Source organism: Lepisma saccharinum, chromosome 11 (genome assembly GCF_977018435.1).
Source record: "Lepisma saccharinum chromosome 11, izLepSacc3.1, whole genome shotgun sequence".
Taxonomy (NCBI): Eukaryota; Metazoa; Arthropoda; class Insecta; order Zygentoma; family Lepismatidae; genus Lepisma; species Lepisma saccharinum.
This window is the reverse complement of record NC_139239.1, coordinates 58,589,573-58,612,572: the sequence shown is the minus strand read 5'-3', so window position 1 is coordinate 58,612,572 and position 23,000 is coordinate 58,589,573. Positions and strand designations below refer to the sequence as shown.

Sequence of the window (23,000 nt, the reverse complement as noted above, 5' to 3'; positions counted from 1 at the left end):
TGGGACCCGAACCACTATGTGTCCCACCAGGTATCAAACCCGGGACCCACCCCTTGATTACAAGGCGACTACACTACCACTGTGCCATCGGGGAGACACGTTTGAAACAAAGTGTTTCAATTTCTGTACAGTGCTTATCACTAGTGACATGCATTATTTTGTTTTTGATGGAAACACGAAAAGTAAAATAACATGCATTAAATGTTAATTTTCCATTTCTTGAAAGGAATGAAGTACATTTTCCTACCATGTTTTGTCAGGATATTATGAGAAATGAACTGCAAAATACAAAATTTCGAGTTTATGTCCTGTGAGAAGCAAAAATGGACTTCGTTACACAGTAATAAAGTTAATAGCCTGATAAAAAAGGTAAAGTTCCCCATGCATATAGCAACGTGCCATAAAGGCATATTTAGGAGATGTGGGGGGTAGGGCCCCACACATTCTCGATCTCCACCATTTTGGAGGTGATGTGATCAGCATCATGCTCTGGACACCTTTACCCCCCCACCCCGGTTGTCCCCAGGCACCCATTTATGTGGCTAAGTGAGCCCCAGAGCCACTTTATGTGGGGACAGGGTTGGAAATATTCCAGCCTTAGATCACCCACCCTGGGAATAAAATCTGGGTCTCCCACGTAGCAGTCAGATGCCGTACAGACTGGACCATGGCGGCTCTCGCTGATAACTACATAAATGTGCTATTAGAATGGAAATGTTTCTTTGTGTAATAAGTATAGTTTTAAATAAAATTTAGAATTATATTCACAACTTTAACACCAAAATACCAATTAATATACCTCTTTTTGTTCCTGAGATGTGTTAAGTTTTTGTAGCGAAAACTTAATCTCCAAAGATTCCGAATTCAAGTACTATTCAAGGGGTATTTTAGGCAGGCTGTTCTTTCATCATAACCCATCGTTATCAGTAAGATTAAACCAAGTTATATTAAATAACTAAATTACCAACACAAAAGTACAATTCACAACACATTCTCAATTATTTCCTTTTACTTACCTCTGAAAGAAAGTAATGTAGTCCTGAAAAATCCCATTTGTTACTATATGTACTATTGTATGACAAAATGGCTGCTTCCAATTGATGGCTTGAAACAATTTTCCTCAACAGAGATTCTTGGATTATTTCCCATCGAATACGTAAAGTTTTCTTGTTTCCCTAAATGATGACAAAAGATTATTAATGATGTCAATAGAAACTATTCATGTGTGGCATACAACTCTGTACAAGACACAACTAAGCACAAAAATGTAACATCTGTACAAAATATAGTTCTTAACCACACTGAATATATTAGTGATCTCTCTCTAAACTGTATAAACTACACAATGGCATTTCTGCCTCACTTCGTTGAATAATGAATATTTCTTTCTAAAGTACAATGTAAGTTTTTACACATTTCAATATGTATAAATAATGTAAGAGGAGATGAGAAAGAAACCCAGAAGTATAATAGCAACATTAGCTAAAATTCCACATCTGATATACCAGTAACTCTATATTTTCACTATAATATGCTCAACCCATGAATGCTGTGGTATGGAACTTGAGGTAATAATTTAAATAATAATAGGAAAGAAAGAGTGTGTGTTCCTCATATTTTTAATTCCAAAATACGTAACATACCTCCTCAACTGGACACAGGCTTTCACACGAACACGGCATTCGGACATTTTTACTGTCCCAGACGTCTACTGCAGGCTCAGGGTGTGGTCTCTGTGGCTCGGTTTTTGAAATTGGTAACTGAAATTATAATAAAGAATAAGAAATTTTCCTGACATCTTCATTTATGACAGAACACAGTTGACATAATGTGAAAAATGGTTCAATTTAATGTAAGTATGTATATCCATCTCCATTCATATGTCTTTGGGAGACATGAGGAAATAGTGTGGAGAATGACTGCTTTACATCCTTGTGTTGCAACATTATCCATAACCTTCTGAACTGGTGGTTGAAAAACAAAGAATTAGCGATCATTAAAATGGCATTCTCTTGTCATAATTTACTTTCATGTCCAAAAGTGCTGAACACCACTTGTAGCAGGAAACAAATAACATGTTCCGTGTTGACAAACCTAGTGTAAGCACATGATTTTCTCCATCACACAGTTGAGTTTCTGTTGTGAGTCCATCTTATGTACAGATCAGCTAATAGGGACTGGACCTGCTGACAAAAGTGGGATCCGAAACACTATGTGCCTCCACAGGGTATTGAACCTGGACCTCTTGTTTGCAATGTGACAATGTTGCCATTACACAGTTGTAAATGCAAAAGTTATTAAAGAGCGCAGCTATAAGAGAACCTTTGTGATCATGGGTGAAAATAAGACCTTGATTCATTGTACTTTCATTTAACATGCAAACATAGCACCAAGCAATGCTTCACAATGTTTTCTCAGCCAGCTGATGTTCCGAGAATGTTTAGGTTGCAAGTGAAATTGACCCCTGCTCCAGAACACAACAGACTACTGGCACACAGAAATAGCTCCTACAGACAGTTGCCAGTAGATGTAGCAATTGAAGGGCTTGGGGGATAAACATGGTAAGTGATATTTTGGTCATCATTGAGTTACAAAGTAAAAAGAGCCATCCTTCAATTTTTGCATATAACTGCCATCATGCATATTGCATTGGACTCATTGAACACTTCTGAAATTGGTCAACACAGCACGATAACAATTTATCTACAGTATAGCTTCTAATACCCTTTCTCCTTAATACACTCCATAAAGACCAAAATGTCACTTACCATGTTTTAGCCCTAAACCCTTCAATTAATATAGTGCTAGCTAATGGAACACTTGAATTGTGATATGGATATAAACTTAGAAAGTACATAACAAGATGATCCATGTATACAATATAGGGTGACCAACTCTTTGTAGGACTAAAACAAGTTAAAATAATCTTCATCACAATATCATATTGTTTCGTTAAACAAAGTTAAACAAATAAAAATTGATGTAATTCCAATATAATATAAACATTTTTGACATATAATAGCAGTCCTTGCAAGGGTTCGCTCAGGGCATGTAGATTATACTGTTAAAACTAAGCTAGTTGGTCCCTTGATGTGGGAAAAATTTAACGTACCTGAAATAAAACAGTGTGTTCTGAAGATGGTGAAACTGGAGGTAGTTGCGGAAACCCCCATTTGCTGTCACCCTTTTGAAGATCATCAAGGGATGCTCCTCTCCATTCATGATCACTAACTGCCTTTTCGTCATCCACGACCATCTCGGCTCTTTCCTTATCCTTCACGTGTAACCCCTTTTCCATTTCATCAGCAGAGTCAGCAAAGATGTCGGGGGACATCTCTTCTTGTGAGCTGGAGATGCATTCATCTGACACTTCCTTCTCCATGCTCACTTTTCCCTTATTATCTGCCAAAACAAGAAATAATTTATGTGAGTTATCACATCTACAGGGATATTGTACAGAATAAACAAAGCAGAGTAATCATATTACACGAGTGTACATTTTATAAACCTTGATTAGTTTCTATACGAACACAATGTACCGTTTGTGTTAAGCCTTAATACATTCTCAACTTTCTGGAGCTTCAAACATACACTTTTTCAACAGACACTTTGGTTACATGCTGATTCAGCCATAGACTGGAAATGGTGAAGGATGGCGATAGCATTGGCGATGCCTTTTGTGAAGTATTGAAATGTCAAGAATATATTAACATTTTCCACAGAAGGAACATTGTATTCACAAAAAATGAATTAAAACCATTTTTTACTTGGGATTCAAATCGAGCATGCACTGGTTTCAAACTGCTGAAGACCAAGTTGCTACTTACAACCATATCATCATTTGGTCTGTTTTACTCACCTTAGAATTACAAAAATTATTCATAGGGCAAGGAATAAAACTGACTGGTTAATCAACAGTACACAAATAAACATATAAATACAGTTATCTGCAAATTACCTGAAAACAACAATTACATAATAGTATTACAAATTCTAATTTTCTTCCTCAGCAAGTTATTTCGCTTCATATTTCAAAGTGGACAATAAGCGAGAAGTTATGGATTTTGCAACTGTTACTTTCAAGCCATGTATCGTATTCAGGATAGCTATGACATTTTGATTATGAAATTCCCTGGCATTTCCAGGTTTTCCAGTCCAAAAATTATTTTTTTCCAGACATGTTTATCATCATGATTTTTGCTTTTGAAGCTTGTGTTTTTCAATTAAATATATAATCTGTTAATTATTATGAATATTCACTTTCACAGCTTTTTTTTTTTTTTTTTTTTTTTTTTTTTTTTTTTTTTTTTACCAAATTTCATTCTGTACGCACAAGAACAAGTGAAAAATCGAAAGAATAAAATGTCAAATTCCAATCGGCATCAAATGTATTGGGTGCTACAATCACATGCATCTAGCCTTCAGGCTAAGGTAACAGAGGTACATGATTTCACCATAACGGATCTCCACAATATAAAAACAACAGAAAAAGTTCATAAACAATACACATTTTTTTATTTTCTAGCAGATTTATAGTGTCGTAAAAAATGCTTCTTCTTTGCTTACATTTATAAGTACACAGCATACAGAGAAATTTTTGTTGCATATAGGAATTCTATGGGACTAAGATCTATAAAATATAACCGATAACGATAACCTCATCCTCACAAACCTCTCTGATAATTATGATCATATTGTCAATGTACTTTAGTTATCAATCAGATATCTGGTGTGCAAGTTTTACATTGATATTCTTTCTAATATCTAGTATTAGGGTGAGTTGGGGCAATTTTCACCACTTTTTTTTTAAAAAAACTGAAATACCTTTGAGACCGATAGCTAAGAGTAACATTTCTCAGTTCTATTTATACATTGGAATGTCAGCGAGTTTTTTTTTTTCCTTGAAAGGTCCCATAGTAAATGTTCATAGTAAATGTTCTGTAAAGTTTTATACCCTGACCCAAATTACCCCAGGGTTGGGGGAACTTGAGGCACTTCTCATCAATTCATATTATTCAAAGTCATTTATTTGCTTACGGTGAGACAATAAAAAATATTTATTTAACAAGGGTTTTCTTCCATGAGTTTTTGATGACAAAGAAAGAAAATTATTGAGAAGTGTCTAATAACCTAACCTATGAAATAATAATTTCAGACTTTTAACAACATTGTGGTGTAAACAGCTTACAAACTAGACATCAAACATATTCCTAAATGCTAGAAAAGGACGTTAGGCCTACAAGCAATTCATGAACTGATAAACGTATAGGTACTAAACCTATATGACAAAGGATTTGATTGATTGATTTGGTGTTTTAAGTCCACTTTATGCACAGTAAGGCTAATTGGGACTGGACCTACAGTTTAAAGTGTGATCCGAACCACTATGTGCCTCCACCGAGTATCGAACCCAGGAACCTATATGAAAAAGGAATCTGGCACATTTTACAGCTCTATTTTCATAACTAAACTTCAAATTAAGTACAAAAAGACAATCAAATTTACACTTCTAACTTTCGAAAACCCAATTAAGCACAAGAGTTCATGTTTTCTCCCAGCAGTTTCCACTTTACACTGCCCCAAATTACCCCAGTTTTTAACTTTTCTTCACTGCACAAAATGTAATGGGCATAGCACAGGGTAACAAACACTATCTTGAAGGTTAACCCTCAAATGTAAAAAGTGTGTAAGTTAAACTGTTCTGGGTGTTGTCTGTATGGTTGTGAGCACAGTTAAACACTGACCCTTGAAACTGCACTGTCCAGTTTTACCTGAAAAACATTTTTTTTAGGTTCGATGGGTTAGCCTAGAAAATAGTTTACAAGTGAGGGTCTTCAAAATATTAGAACCAACAAACTTCAAAAATTTCATTACATTCTGCAAAGTAGGTTTTGTATAATTCAAGCTTTTTAAAAATGCCCCAAATTACCCCACTACCCCAAATTAGTGAAAATTTATTACAGAAATTTGAAGGAACCGTAATATTGTACAAGGCAGAGAATCATAAGAACAAAAGAAACAAGTTTCTGAAGTGAATATTTTTTGGGAGTGGAATTACAAGAACCAAATACAGAAGTGGAAGTGAACTGCTTGTTGATTTTGCAACTTTTTCTCTTGCAGACTCCAAAAATTCCACATAATCTGCAAAATTCCCTGTTTTCCAGACACGTAGCAACCCTGCATATTACATAGTATGGTAGTTTAGTGACTGAGGCATTGACTAAAGGTTCTCCCCCTTCTTCTTTAAACCACCAATATCCAATGAAATTAGTTCCTGTTAAAGAAGCATACATTTATGTAGGGTACTACGAGGGTCACTATTTATATTTTGAGCCTTGGCAACACTGATTGAAGTTAGGTGCGATTTGACGTTTGCACGGAATCGTCTGGCATTGTTGACCATAACATACTTCAAATGTTTCGTCAATAGCTTCATTTGTGTTGTTTATGTTGCCTTGGAGATTGCGCGACAACAATAAAATGGAATTAACTCGTAAACATTTTCGTGCGATGATTTTTTACGATTTTCGACGTGGATTATCAAGACAAGAGTGCATCGATCAACTTACTTCCACATTTGGCGATGAAGCCCCATCCTTTGCCACTGTGGAACACTGGTATAACGAATTTAATCGTGGCCGCCATTCGCTCACAGACGAGATTCGTGAAGGTCGTCCTAAATCAGTTGTTGTTCAAGAAAACATTGATGCTGTGCAAAACCTAATACTGCAAGATCGTCATGTGACATACTGTGAGATTGAGGCAACCATAGGCATTAGTTCCAGCAGCATATATAAAATATTACATGATCATTTAGCTGTGAGAAAGGTATGTTCTTGTTGGATCCCACACAATTTGACAAAAACTCAAAAAGACGCTCACGTCAATTGGTGCAAACAAATGCTCAATAAATACAATCGTGGTGGTTCAAAAGACGTATATAAGATTGTAACAGGTGATGAATCATGGATATATATGCATATGAGCTGGAATGTAAACAGCAGTCGACTGTATGGGTGTTTCAAGATGAACCCAATCCAACAAAAGTTGTTCGCAGTCGAAGCACATCGAAACAAATGATCGCCTGTTTTTTTCGGGAAAACTGGTCATGTGGCAACTGTGCCTTTAGAGGAACGTAGAACGGTCAACTCTGAATGGTACATAACAATTTGTTTGCCAGAGGTCTTCGGTCAAATACGGAAAACAAATAAACACAGTCGGATCATTCTTCATCAAGACAATGCCAGCTGTCACACATCTCGTCTAACAACAGACTTTATGAACAGTCAAAAAATCGAATTGATGGGTCATCCGCCGTACAGTCCTGATTTGGCACCCAATGACTTCTTCTTGTTCCCGAATGTCAAGAATAAATTGCGTGGACAACGATTTTCGTCAGCGGAAGACGCCCTTGATGCGTTCAAAAACCATATTATGGAGGTGTCTCAAGAAGATTGGAAAAACTGCTTTGACAAATGGTTCGAACGAATGCAAAAGTGTATTGACCATAAAGGAGAATACTTCGAAAAACAATAAAGCAGTTTTCAATGCCAAATTCCTGTTTTTTCATTGTTAGGCTCAAAATATAAATAGTGACCCTCGTAGCAGATAAGAATCCAAGAAACTCAAAATAAATAAATCTAAAATACAATCAGTAAACTAATAAGCCCAAAACTACACCATAAAATGTGAAAGAAATGAAAACTCACCAAAAATTTAAAATTTCAAATACATCATAGATCTTTCCAATACTATATTATTATAAGATTAACCTTTGTAGAACATATCTAAAGTAGTTTGCTTCTTCTTCTTTTGTTCTGGCTCCATTTAAAATGTTAATGTCACAACAGCAGTGCACTATGAGAAAAAACAGATTATTTACTCAATTTGAGTGTAGGCTATATATAAATACACAATTTTATACTCCACCTATGCAAATAGAATATGCCTTTAGACACAATTCTTGTATGAAAATAATATAATTGTATATTGGGGGAGGAGGAAAATAGAAATAGTGCCAGTGGCGTAACAGCCGTCCCTGCAATGCAGGGGTAGGGTAAGGTGTAGCAGCCTCTGTGCTCCTGAAATTTTGTATAATCCCTGAAATTCAACAGATTCTTTGAGGTGACAAATGAATAGAAAGGCTCGCTTTTGTTGTCAGACCTAGCAGTATTGTACAGTCCTGGACACTTCTGGATTGTAGCAAATCCATTTACTTTAGATAGTATCGTTACAACCCAGAAGTGTCGATGACTGTATGAGTCAACGGGCACAAGAGTGGCTCAGGCAACTACACATGTAGGCCTCATCCGAAATGCCAAATGAACTTACATGCTCACAGATGTCTATCAATATGGGGAAAGCTCATCTCATACCTTTACACAATGATAACACCATTAAGCCTTGATTCCATGATAACCAAAAACTCAATATGCTGACCAAGGCAGAAATTTTAGTAATGTTTAGTTTATGTTTTAGAATAAAATAAATTTCTGCCTTGGTCAGCATATTGAGTTTTTGGTTACCTTTACACAACATTTTGTCGTAGACTTATGGAGCGTAAAATTGTCTAGTTACGAATACAGTATGAAAAGTGAGTTGCTCAACCAATCTCTTTTCATTACCACACAATAAACAAATCTGGTAATTCATTAACTTTCATCACTAATATTAGTTTTATGTGTGATATTTAAAATGTAACCTTGCACCAAATATTTTTAACAGGGCTCCCAAGCCTTTCATATTCAAATAAGAGCAAGAGAAATTCCCCACATTGTCCACACCTGTTACGTGTTACGTTATTCTTGGTTTTTAGCTACACTGCAAGGTAGAAATAGACGATTTTTCTCTAAACTGTTAAATGCTTCAAGGAGGCTCAAAAACTAAATAGATGGGGCCCAGGGATAAAAAAATCCACTTCTCCTAGGGGGATGAGCAGCACCCTATGTTCTGTCAGACAGAGTACATTATTTTTGGCGATTTTCTGAAATTAATTTTTTTCCCCTATTGAAATTTTATGGACATTTCTGTCGAACCTATTCTTCTTTTCCAGTGTGTTATGATTTTATTATGATTTACAGTGTTCAAAGCGGAAATCCATGCTGGGATGCTTTGTTGAGTTTGGGGCATAGGAGAGAAGATGCTGTATGGATCAACATGGAGACAATGCAGTAGGTGAGGGGAACGGGTATGCTTATGCAAATGATCTTAGCTGGGGACATGCTTTATGAAATTTTTAGAAAATTTACAGGTCCAGTTTAACCCCAGAAACTGAAACCTTAAGTTTACTTGAATAGAGTCATTATTAAAATGTGAGTGACTTTTCTCTCAAATCTTGGCCTGGTGCAGCCAGGGGTTGGCTCTTGGGACTGAAGGTGCATCCACCTCAAACTCCAAGAGAGAAGTGATTCCTGCCTTTTAAAAATTCCCCAAAACAGTATTTTTTTTAATATCTGTGTATGTATATATGTAACCTATTTTTTTTAATTGTATCAAGCAAGAAATACAAATGATCATGAATTAAATATTTGGCCACCAGGAGCATATCCAGAAATAAAATTTGGGAAGGGGGCAGGTCCGTAGCTAGAGGGGGCAACTGCCCTTCCCCCCCAAGAGGCTGCTTTGCCCACCCTGTGAAAAATACAGAACACTAATCTTTACATTTATATCTTGTGTTACTCTATAGATCGACCACAAGGGAAAAAACCTTGGGACGAAAAGTCCCTGCGCAGCTTTCCCTTCTTCCCTCCACTTCGGGCCATATGGAAGCATGGTCCACTCTCCCCCTCCCCTACTCACGGGGGTACGGTGCACAGGACTCGCAGGTCTGCGCAGGTTGTTTTGCTCGTGGTTCCACTATAGCAACACAACACAGACACTTATTGATTTTGTGATTTATTAGGGTGTATGGGATTCCGTATAATGCCCTATCATTTCCCTTCCAGATTCAGAGTTCGGGAAATGATTTCGCAATTTTCAGTATCTAGAACAGTTGTGACATTTTGAATAGTCTTGTATTAAAGGTGCCTAATGTGTTCAGATGTTTTTCTTGGATGTGTTGCTATGAACTTCGAACTGCTTACATTTTTGTTTCCCAAGTCAACCTTTTGGTAATAGTGATTCCTGTGGTACAGAGAGGGAGTGGATATTTGATTTTTGTTACTTAGCGTTGCTCTTCTGCCACTTCTAGCTAATCGCAACAATGAGTGATGACGTGAAATTGATGAAGACACACTCATAAGCAGTGCCGCAACCACAGGGGGCAGGGGGCATTGTCCCCCTCCCCCTGACCTTGGACAGAAGTCCATTCTAGGGGAAGCAAACATTGAAGTAAAACACCAAGACTAGGAGAATCTGAGAATAGCAGGACAATTGGATACTCATGATGGAATTAATTTTTATGTGTTCCTTGCCTTTTTCTTCTAGATGGCCAAGGGCACTTGTAATGGGCACATAGGGGCAATTGCCCCCCTCGATTTCAAATTTTATACAAATAAAAATACATTTCGTAAACAGTTTCTTGCTCGCTTCGCTCGCAGTGTCTACTATTCTTAGTCCCAAGTTCAGAGCCATAGCTATGGGGCAGCGGGAGTCGGCCCTGGGAGACAAACGATCTATATGAAGAAAATGTTACAGAGAATGCCTTGGCATCCCATAAAATTACTTGCGCCCTATTAAAACAATTTCTTTCTATGAAACTTAATATGAAATATTAACGATGACACTGTAATCCAAGAAGACATTGATCAATCAAGGTATTCCTATTTGTTTGTCAGGTGTCAAAACATGTATTTCAACTAGTATAATATAATACAATTCAAACAATATTTTGCAAAATTATTAACGTAACCAGTAGGCAAACACTGTCTGTAGTGATGCAAGAGTCTCCCCTTTGAAGGAAATAGAGTCCGTGGTGGACTAAGGGACCCTTGTTTTAATGTTTTAGCAAGTACAAGAAAATGTATTACAAATTTTTACACAATTCATTAAAGTGTAGATAATTTGTAACCATTATTATTTAATTAATTTGATTTTTCTTGCATAATACAACACAATGGGGTTGTTGGATTCTCTTTATATTCCTTTGTGCGTAAAAATCTTGCATACTGGAAACTAGAGGGAATCATTATGAAGCATGATTTATAAAGGGCTCCCTTAATCAGTTCTGCAGTGAGGCCCAAAGTTGTTGGTACATATTAATCGTTTATTAATATTATCGACATGTAAACATCAAGTAGATACAGTCCCTATTAGCCTATTTATGTTAAACTTTATATTCTTTGGCAATCTGTAAAGGTCATTATCGAAATATTGCTATTTGATGTTGCTCGAAGTTTTTTTTGTTCGTTGTCGTTTCAAGATATCATCCCTTTTCTGTTACGTATCTCCTTTGGGGGAGGGGGCAAGCGCCTCTGTGTACCCTGCTATACCTGCCAATGCGACACAATAAATATATTATTAAATATAATTTGCTCCCTCTAGGATTGACTTCTCCCCCCCTACTAAGAATTCCTGGCTACGGGCCTGGAAGGGGGGTTCCAGTAAGGAGTGCCCATTTCCCAATGTATGTCATACGCCCCATAAAGTTTTAAAATAAGACAGTGTTATAACAGTGATATAGTAATAATTCTCCTATTAAATATTAATAATAATAATAATAATAATAATAATAATAATTACTAGACACGCGCTCACTGACAAATATTGTTTTTACTGCCTCGTACAAAATGCAATATATTGTTTCTAGTATTTCCACTGCATGTTTTATTCTGACAAAAAACAAAAAAAACTTCACTTACTGTACCAAAACAGTTTCTCACGGTGGGGTTTGACATGGCTGAAGACAGGGCTACATTTACCGTAAGACTGGCAGTGCGTGCACACATTCCTTTTGGGTATTGTTGATTTATTCATGATTGCACACTGTTAAATCTACCACTCACATCATAACCTTGACTCATGATTTTTTTCATGTCAAGACCAATTGTTCAAGAAGAACTGATGTTAGACTTTCAGCACCTATCACCAGTGATCAGAACGCTACATTTTAAAAGTAGCTTCGCTACAGCTACAGCTACTCTTCCAAAATGTAGCTTCGCTACAGCTACAACTGCATTTACCAAAAAGTAGCTCGCTACGCTACTCTTGTTCGCTACTCTCTACTTCTGTATTAAAAACTTAAACAACTATATGACTATTCAAAAGAAGCCCTAATATGATAGTTGTACATACTGAGAAATAGATTCTGTTATTTATTACCATGATTCTCTTCATTCTATAATTTTTATAGCAGTGTTACTTCAGTTACATATTTTTAATAAAGTGTTTGAGAATAAAGTACCTTTGTAAGCAGCATATCAATTCTAAAAGCTAGGTCTTACACGTATCCGTGATGTTCTTATTGTCATATCAAAAATATTTATGTGACATACTACCTTTTAAAATTAATTGGAAGAATATCACATGTATCGAAATTAACTATAACGTGTTGCACAAAATGGGAAGAAAATAAAAGTGTGATATTTAGCCATTTAATCTTCTTAACTTAAACAGAATGTTATTTGGGGGATGGCGGATATTTGCTCGAACCTTGAGGATAGCTGGGGAATGCTTCTAATGGTATAAATGAGAAACAGGTGGAGCAATTTCTTTACGAACGTTTTTCCTTTGGAAATGCTTCCCCGACGAGACAGTGAAAATTGTAATTGTCACCTTGTATTCAAAGGGCTCCAGGTGCGATACCCAGCGGAGGGTACATGGTGGTTCGTATCACTCTCGGTCTCGCTGATCTGTGCATAAAGTAGACTCAAAACAAATACTAGGAAAAAAGCCTAGTTGGGAACCTCCTGCTCCTACATTCCCCACTCTGCTCATCATTCATCATTTTTCCTCATTCTCACAATTAGCCAAAGTGGCAGAAAACTGCCATAGATAAGAAAATAACTAAATAAACAATGCATCCTCATTGCCATGATTAGAAAAAGTTACAGAAAAGGGACGCAAAAGTAGGAAAAACACATAAATTTGAAAACTGTGTATTAACAAACAAAATTGTCATTTCTGCAGGAAAGTCAATAACTTGTACATTCTTTTTACAATATGATAAAATATATTGAGGAAACTGATGTGTAAACACAAGTGTTCTAAACAGGCACGTATCCAGAGGGGGGGCTTAGGGGGCTCGAGCCCCCCCCCCCGAAAGTTTTAGGTTTACACTAGATAAAATGAGGTTTTTTGTTTCTTGTGGTGTGAAATAAAATAATGTGACAATAATTTAAGGAGAGAAATAATTATCGAGGAAAGACGGAGAATGTTCCGTAACCCTGTTATTGATAACAGCACATATCCAAGATGGGGCACAGGGGGCTCGACCCTCTCCCCAGGAAATTTTTCAGTTAACGTTAGATAAAATTAGGTTTTTGGCTTCTTGAATAATGTGAAAATAATTTAAGGAGAGAAATAATTATCGAGGCAAGACGGAGAATGTTTTATACCCATGTTATTGTTAATAGCACGTATCCAAGGTGGGGATGAGATGGCTCGAGCCCCCCCCCCCCCCTCTGAGGAAATTTTTCAATTTACACTAGATAAAATTAGATTTTTGGTGTCTTGAATAATGTGAAGATAATAAATGTATGAATCTGAGAGAAATAATTATAGAGATAAGACGGAGAGTGTTCTATAACCCTATTATTGTCAATAGCACGTATCCAAGATGGGAATCAGAAGGCTCGAGCCCCCCCCCCAGGAAATTTTTCTTTTTACACTAGATAAAATTAGGATTTTGGCTTCTTGAATAATGTGATGATAATTTTGGGAGAAATAATTATCGAGACAAGACGGAGAATGTTCTATAACCCTGTTATTGTTAATAGAACGTATCCAAGGTAGGGTTGAGGTGGCTCGAGGCCCCCCCCAGGATATTTTTTATTTTACATTAGATAAAATTAGGTTTTTGGCTTTTTGAATAATGTGACGTTGATTTAAGAAGATAGACAATTATCGAGACAAGACGGAGAATGTTCTACAACGCTGTTGTTGATAATATTGCTCGTAAACTTTTCTTGCGCTTTCGGTGTTGTCGCAGCGCACTTGAGCACTATGTAGAGACTTGTTAGCATTTGGAAGCTGCACAACAAAGGTAGCGCCACACGTAGGGCGATTCGTTGTAATTTCTAATCTCTGGAAGGTGGGAGAGGGTACGGTACGTTCTTCAATGAGAGAAGGAGTCAACTACTGGCAATATTAACGAATCGTTTTATCTGCGGAACGTTCTAGAATATAATGAGGAAATAAATACGCGGATTCAATTTTTCGGTTGATCTGTACAAAGAATCTGCTAATGAGATTTCAGAGGTAAGTGTGACAATTCATACAGTCGATTAGTGATCAATCAGCGTCCTCTGGTTGCTTTATAAGATATAGTGATTCGAAAATGAAGACATTGACAACAGCAGAACTTCCGGGGCCTCAGTGTAGTGCTAGTTCGGGTCGAGGGCTGAAGAAATCAAGGCCTCTCTCTCTCTCTCTCTGTCTGTCTGTCTTTTTCTCTCTCTCTCTCGTGAATATTTCAGCAGTACCGGATATTGGATTGGTTTATTAAACAGAAATAAGCTGCATAGATCAACTGAAAATCAAAAGTTTTGAGTGATGATCTAGTTTTGCCAGAACTAAATTTCGTGTATGCAGTCCGAGAATTTCATGGTATAAAAAAAAATACTTTTGTTTATGCCTACTGGGTTCGAAACACATTCAAACACTTAACTACCATAAAGAGACAGCCGAAAATTTTATGAATGTCGAGAAGAGAAAGCAAGAAGATGTTGCATATGTAGACATTTCACGCGGAAACTGCAGGCTCTACCAGAACCCGAATCAGGGCTCTACCAACTGAGCCACATAGCCACCTTTGACTTCAACCGATATTTCGTTAAAATGTCTACATAGTACATGTCCTGTGTATATCAAATCGTAAGGTGTTGCCTGTATAGCGAACAAGCACAGAAAATATAGGAGAGAGAAGAAAACTGAGGAGCATTCTCACCGGTTGAGGAGATTTTTTTTATTTTGTGGTCAGCAAGAGCTACTACTTCGAGGTGACAATGACAGTGGCCTAATAAGGGAGATTTCACACCGTGTCGCCTGAGGATTTCACAAGTCGAAATTAGGTTTGTGCGGCCTTTTGTGTCGTTACGGTGTGAAACGTTGCTGTTGATTGGCCCATTCCAATCGACAAATATCGCGTGTCCTTCGGTCTGAAACCTTCCTAAGTCTTGAAAATCCAAGTCACAAGGATGGAAAATTAGGGCCTTGTTAAGGTTAGGTTTGAAGGCAGGCAGACGACAGCACCCTAAAGGATTATATTCAAACCTGCAGAAAGGACGCATCTTACTTTAATCTCCAATACGGAATGATAAAACTTCTGGTGAGTTGATTTTAAAAAATGTGTCCGAGATAAAGAGTGGCGTGCCCAGGATTTTTGGAAGGGAGAGGGGTTACGGATGCTATTTTTGGTGGTCAGTCCTGATTTTGTCATTTTTTCCTGTCTTTGACGTTCTTCTTCTTATTTTTTTTTTTAAAAAAAGGAATACTGGGTCAAATGGGGTCATGACCTCACCAACCCTCCCTTGGGCACGTCACTGGAGAAAAATGAGTAAGCATTTGATCATACTGGGAGACGAAACATTAGATGTGTTGGGAACAGAAGGGTTTTCACTGTGCATTCATTGTTTCGTGATCTAGCCGTATTCGTGAAGACTTCCTTTGTTTCGTGCCGATATATGACAAGACAGCGGAAGCTGTGACAGGCATTTTTGAACACTTGTGAGTGCTAAGGCCTGAATCTGAACAATTTGATGGGTTTCGGCTTTTATAAGAGCTGCAAACATGGGAGGACAAGACACGTTAGTGGTGTTCAGGCTCGAATCAGAAAGAAATATTCGAGAGCTGTCTGCGTCCAGTTCGCAGCCCACAATTTGAATCTCGCGTTGTCGAGTGGATTGTCCATCCCGTGCATGTGTAACAGCTTCGTAAAAACACTCAAAGACACCATAGATGTTTTTATGCCTGATGAGAAGAAATGGACAAACACACATACTGAGATGGTTCCGGCACACAATGTTAATGCATGGAAACAGAGGAGTCGAGTGGTAAAAAAATTTCCGCTTTCACGTTCTGATTAAAATGACAGCCTTACAGTGGCGACGATTTACTCCCCATTTTTTTGCCTCAACATTATGGCCTCTTAATGTTAAGCCTTGTCTACCAAGAGAAAGTAAACTTCCTTGCACCGCCCTCCCCCCCCCCCCCCATTTTGGAACCCAATTGCCACCACTGGTCTTAAATATGCAATTCTGAAGTTCTTACTATACCCCTTAAAAATGGTGTTGAGCCCCTCCCGAAAGGAATTCCTGGATACGTGACTGGTTCTAAACATATTGTTATTTTAAAATTTGCGAACAAACATTATGACCAAAATAATTGTAATTCCAGAAACACTATCGTTCTTGTAACAATAATTTCTTGCCGGTGTGATCCTATACGCTGACAATGATCAATGCTGTTAACGTACTGAACCATTGATTGCTGGCACTATATTGCTTTGTCAGATTAGTAGGAAATGGATCCCTCGTTTTGCACTGTAAGTTGAGTTTTACACAGTAAATATTGATATTTTGCTGTGTGTTACGACATCGATATCCACAGGATTTGTTCCAGGGGTGGCACAAATGGGGCATTTTTTCTTGGCAGTGTAGCAAATGAGGCATGATTCTCCCAAAATAGCGATGCAGATAAAATAAATGGCTATTAGCTGGAATATATTCATGTATGCCAGTTACTTATCTGGATATTAGAATTATTCAGATGCTAATGAAATAAATTACGCAGATATCTATAATCTGCGTTATAAATATATTTATAATCTAGGTTATTTGTATTTGCATGTAATGGACTTTGTCTTTTTGAGTCTCTTGCAAAAGTAAGCAATATTATCGTTTATTTTTGACGCCGTTGCCACTTTGCAAAATTACCTCAAAATGCTCAGAAAAGATGTAGCTGTAGCGAAATTTTCGCTACAACTACAGGAATTTTGTAGCTTTGCTACCACTACAACTACAATTTAAAAAATGTAGTGCCGCTACAGCTACCGTTACAAATTTTGTAGATAGATACAGTAGTGTGCTACTTCCAACCTCTGCCTATCACTACTCAAGTGTGATACACAGGGGTGCCCATCCCCTCCCCAAGGTCAATGCTGCATCCCCCAAAATCATGTCATGTGCCCCCCCCCAAACTATATCGTAATCCCTACAAAGTATTTAATTACGACAGCGTGACTACCAAAAGTAACTTTTTCCTTAGCTTTTTGTTCCAAATGATGCACCTGCTTTAAATTAAGCAGTATACCATCACTAAGCATTATATTATAAGAAGTGATGTTATATCTCTTAAGTCTAGTAATGCAGCTATAGTACCAAACTTTACATTCACCTCAGTAAAGTGCCAAACATGCATTCTTGCAAGACATCATTGTGAGCGAAGCGAGCAAGAAAATTTTTTCATCCATTTCTTTGCAGGCTTTCAAGAATATTAATTTAATGGTGTGTTAATACTTTATTAGGATCCCGAGATATTTAGTCTTTTCCAGCTTCTCTTTTGGCACATTTGGGATCGAAAACGTGTGGATACCATATCACTAAATACAGTTTCCAAAATTTAATATTGGAACTCTCTCTTCACTACAGAAATCCCTTGATAATCTAAGATTTAACACTTTACCAAGAGCTTCATATCTCAATTCTACCACCAAAATTTCCATGCCATAATCTAAGACTAGAGTTGGATACTGCCCCGCCACCAAAATGTTTAATTCAGATTCCCCTCCAGAACCTACCTGCCAATTAAGGCGTTATATGTAAGAGTTGGATATCCCCCCCCTTTCGATAATGCTCTTACACACTTTATTTTCTTTATCTAATGGATTAAATATGGGGCATTTAAGGTGTAAATGTTTTACATATATTTTGGAAAAATATATAAATGTTGAATTTTACATTATTTGAAGGCAAAAAATCCCCTAAAAAAATCTTGTATGGTGCAGGTGCCATAATGCCCCCCCCCCCCTCCATGCACCCCTGATGATACATAAGAACTTTTAGTGGATATTATTTTCAGAATCTACAAACCATACACACAAAGAATTGTTCTGCATCTGCCACATCATGTGTCTCATCGGGAAGTATTATGAATGAATCAATCATAATATATTCAAAATTTGGGGGGGGGGGGTCAGGACCCCTGGATACATCCTCGTTGGCCCCATAAAACCATCCTCCCACCTCCTCCAAGAAAGAATCCTGGTTGCACCACTGTGTTCATGTTACAGAAACTACCCTTACAGTTATTTATCAGAGAGATTCATACCATCCTGATTTCGTTTCCAGAAGCTAGTACACTGAACTGATATATAAGTTGCTACCAAAATGTGGAAAGCAAGGGTATTTGGAGTTAAAGTTAATTTCTTGCACAACTGTATAGAGACTAGCTAACTAGTGTACATCTGTCCACCTCCCAGACATAAATGGTATATACGTTATATTATTCACAATAATTCTGAACCTAACTTGACTGAAGTTAAAGATGCTATTAAAAGGCTAAAGAATAACAAAGCACCTGGCATTGATTTAATACCAGCTGAGTTAATTAAATATGGTGGAAATTCATTAATATGTCAAATTCATAAATTAATTTGTTTAATATGGAATAAAGAAGAAATCCCTCAACAGTGGAAAGAATCCATAACTGTTCCTGTGTTTAAAAAAAATGAACTGCAATAATTACCGTGGAATTACTCTACTCTCAACAACATATAAAATATTATCTAACATTATTTTAACAAGACTAACCCCATATGCTAATGAAATTATAGGTGATTATCAATGTGGATTTAAACGTAACAGATCAACTACAGATCAAATTTTTCACATCAGACAGACACTTGAAAAAAAGTGGGAATATAATCCAAATGTCCATCAGCTATTCATTGATTTCAAAAAAGCATATGATTCGGTCAAAAGAGATAAATTATATAATATATTACCTAATACCTAAGAAGCTTGTTAGTATGATAAAAATATGCACCAGTGAAACAGAAAATAAAATTCGTGTGGGTGTTAATATGTCTGACAAATTTACAATTCATGATGGGTTAAAACAAGGAGATGCATTATCTCCATTGCTCTTTAATTTTGCCTTAGAATATGCTGTAAGGAAGGTAAGAGAAACTAAAGAAGGACTAAAATTAAATGGTGTGACTCAGTTGTTAGCATATGCAGATGATGTAGACTTACTGGGGGATGATGTGAATACAATTAAGAATAATGCTAAAATATTTTTCAAAACTGCTAAAGAGATAGGTTTGGAAGTTAACAAAGAGAAAACTAAATAATGCTTACAGGCCGAAACCAAATGTTAGGTAATAGTCAAAATCTAATTATTGATAACAACTCGTTTGAACCAGTTTCCAAATTCAAATACTTAGGAGTAATATTAACAAATGAAAATTATATTAAAGAGGAAATAAAAAGTAGGCTTAATTCAGGAAATGCATGTTACTTCTCTCTTCATAAACTTTTGTCTTCTCGTTTAATATCTAAGAAACTAAAAGTTAAAATATACAAAACAGTAATTTTGTCTGTAGTATTATATGGATGTGAAACTTGGTCCCTTACATTGAAAGAGGAACATAAATTGAGAGTATTTGAAAATAAGATCCTTAGGAAAATCTTTGGACCTAAAAGGGATGAGGAGACAGGTGAGTGGAGAAGGTTACATAATTTAGAACTACATAATTTGTATTCATGTCCAGATATTATTAGAATAATTAAATCAAGAAGACTTAGATGGGCAGGCCATGTGGCACGAATGGGAGAGGAAAGAGGAGTTTACAGGATTCTTGTTGGGAAACCTGATGGTAAGAGACCTGTAGGAAGGCCAAGATGAAGATGGAGGGACAACGTTGAGATGGACCTAAGGGAAATCGGTAGGGATGGAAAAGAGTATTTAGATCTTGCTCAAGATAGGGACAGATGGAAGGCCTGTGTTGCTGCAGCCATGAACCTTCAGGTTTAAGAAGGCTAGGGAGTTAGTTAGTTAGTTATTCACAATAATTTTTGTTCACTAAGGGGCTCCAATATGTTGCTTGTGGAAGGGCCACGGACAACTGCACTACGCCACTGTATAGGGCTAAAAAATTCAAACTGACCATCAATTAAAATTACGTAAGAATACTGAAGTAGGATTAAGAAGATCACAATGTCTGCTGTAACTTAGTCATGTAAGTGTTTTGAGGCCCCCAGACCTGACTCACCTAACCAACTTATGGAATATACCTGTTAGCTGGGAGAAACATGAAAATGTCAGTAAAATTTTCAAAGCCGGGAAACGTCTGTAACTTGTTTATTCTGTAATTGCTGACATTCGTACTTACCTACTCTGCATTGCGAAAGATTGTTTAACAAGGGATTTAGCTTATTTTAACGAAAATCATTTCCATTTTCGAGATATCGAGTAATTAATCTTCCAGTAAATATGCGATATCCCCCGAACGGATTTCTTCAAATTTACAGGAGAAACTAGTTACTGAAATCAGTTTCTGTAGCATTGTTGAAGTTCTTCGAGGCATTTTCTTTCGCGGAAACTGAAAACTTCACCATAGAATGTTGCAGAACAATAAATAATCACTTCTTATGTAAGGAACTTGCATTTTCTGTAAAGCGACAACATTATGCCGTTGTTTCCATTATTTACCTGCAGATCGCACAAGCGTCGAAAGTGATGCGGTCTCGCCAGTGTTTCCAAACCTGCCTTTTTTACGAGAATGTTTTCTTTTTTTAACTATGCTTACCTAACCTAACCCAACCTAACTTAACCTTGCCGTAAAACACAAGCATGACGCATGATGATCCATGACGAATGCACGCCATATTGTCTGTTACCCAAGCATAACAAGGAAGACAAATAATGACTCGAAATATGAAAAGTTGACACTATTTTATGGGAAAAGCATAACTTCACCTTAAAGAATCTTCCGCAATGCAGAATAGGTAAGTATCAATGCTAAAATTAAAGAAATAAACGAGTGAGAGGTGTTTGGGCGATATAGCATAATTACCAATCTTCCTTGTTTTTCCCCTTTCGTAGGTATTTTTAGGTGAAAATGAGGGTATTAATCTGATATTTCCGGACAGATTTCTTCATTTTTACAAAAGAAACTACTTACGGTAATAAGTTCCTGTAGCATTGTCTAACATCTGGAAGGTGTTTTGTGTGATGTGGGAATGTTTCATAGTGGAAATTCAACTATTGACACATAGCCCCACGAACCATTTCCGGTAAGGTTAGGTTAGGTAGGGTCACATATAAGTTACAATAGTTAAAAATTGGATTCAAAAAAAATATGCACAGCCCCACACACCACTCTCGCATAGTCCCACAAACTATTTGCGGAAACGTACGTTCTTCAGTTACAAAAACACTTTTTTTAAAAAAAAAAAATTGCAATTACTTTGATCAAAAAAACGTGAATACACGTTAAAGAATGTTCCGCGAAGCAGATAGGTAAGTACAAATGTCAAAAATTGACAAAACAAAGAAGTTATAAGTGTCCGGGGAATATCAGATTTTTACCAAAATGAGTGCTAATGAAACCTAACCTAATCTCGTCCCGTGATGGTTCGTGGGGCTATCATGAATTTTTGGGGCTAACGTCAATGGTTTGTGGGGGCAACCCGTGGATTGTTGACGTTAGCCCCAGGAACCATCACAAGGACGAGGTATGCCTATGAGGTTAGGTTAGGCCTGTTAGGTTAGGTTCCATTAGTACTAGCATACAAACATGAATTAACTGTCAAATAACTTGACCGATGGGAGAGAACACTTGTACGACCTATCACAAGTCTACAGAAACTCAATTATGTATGTTGTTTCTCCTCAAAATTTGAAGATACCAGTTTCCCGGCTTCGAAAATTTTACCTATAATTTTGCATTTAAAAAAAAAAGATCGGAAATTGAAATTTTATAAGCCGGTTTGAAAAAAAAATTCTTCCAGGTTAAAAATCTAATTTTCGTCGCTGTACTTACCATTCGATGTCCTGTAGGTCGTGTTACACACCGTGGAATAGGGTTGTGTGTTAAAATGTAGAACCAAAATTTATGAATGGAAACATCGAACCTCTTCTATAATATACACAACTCTTGCAAAAGTTGAATACAAACAATGCAACCGGGAAAACTGGTAATTTGTACATCAAATCTCACAACGCCTGCGCAACTGGCCTACAAACCACACTGCCAGGTGAAATTGATAATTTTGCAACTTAACATCACACTACTCCGAGGGAAACATGATTATCTTGTGAAAACAATTTTATTTTTTCTTATTACTAAATCCAATGGTGTTAGCAGTATTTCACATGGATTGCATGTACATTTTCATGGTTCGTTCTCCAGTACACCGTTAGGGTGTCGCTTATCACACAATCCTCAAACAACTTATCCGCCCTTCGACTTCTGACATACAGTAGGTATCGGTCTCTTCTGTTAGCATAAATAAACTGCAATATTTCTGGTTCTACCAAAAGATATTATTTATGCTAAACCTAACAACGAAGGCATATAACTTATTTCTAATCTCTGCATTTAGCCTTATCCTAACAATGGAAGTATTTTGTCTGACGTCAGAAAGCGAAAGGTGGGGAAAAGTTGTAACGAAATGGGCACCTTGAATTGAATTTCATGAAATGAAATTATTAATGGACACCAGGTCGTCCACAACACATCCACTTATTTGCTTTTAATAATTCTGTTGCGTACGAATTCAATAAGCACTCTACCACAAATTACAACAAATATATTACATAAAATATTCGGAGGGTGGTGGATCCAGGAATGCACAAAAACTAATCGGAAAATTGTCCATGGCATTTTCATTAAGTTTTCT

General features: G+C 36.9%; 1 protein-coding gene across 1 annotated transcript in view; it reads right to left on the bottom strand.

The window, feature by feature from the left end:
• Positions 1-22,714, bottom strand: part of LOC145994840 (poly(ADP-ribose) glycohydrolase-like) — a 59,548-nt gene extending 36,834 nt beyond the window's left edge. The window contains exons 1-5 of the mRNA XM_083131209.1: positions 22,142-22,714; positions 7,773-7,857; positions 3,113-3,402; positions 1,644-1,760; positions 1,017-1,175 (exon numbers count right to left, since the gene is read on the bottom strand). Of these exons, the coding sequence (XP_082987335.1) occupies positions 1,017-1,175; positions 1,644-1,760; positions 3,113-3,402; positions 7,773-7,827 (621 nt within the window). The 5' untranslated portion in view covers positions 7,828-7,857; positions 22,142-22,714. The remainder of the gene's footprint in view (positions 1-1,016; positions 1,176-1,643; positions 1,761-3,112; positions 3,403-7,772; positions 7,858-22,141) is intronic.
• Positions 22,715-23,000: the final 286 nt, after the last annotated feature.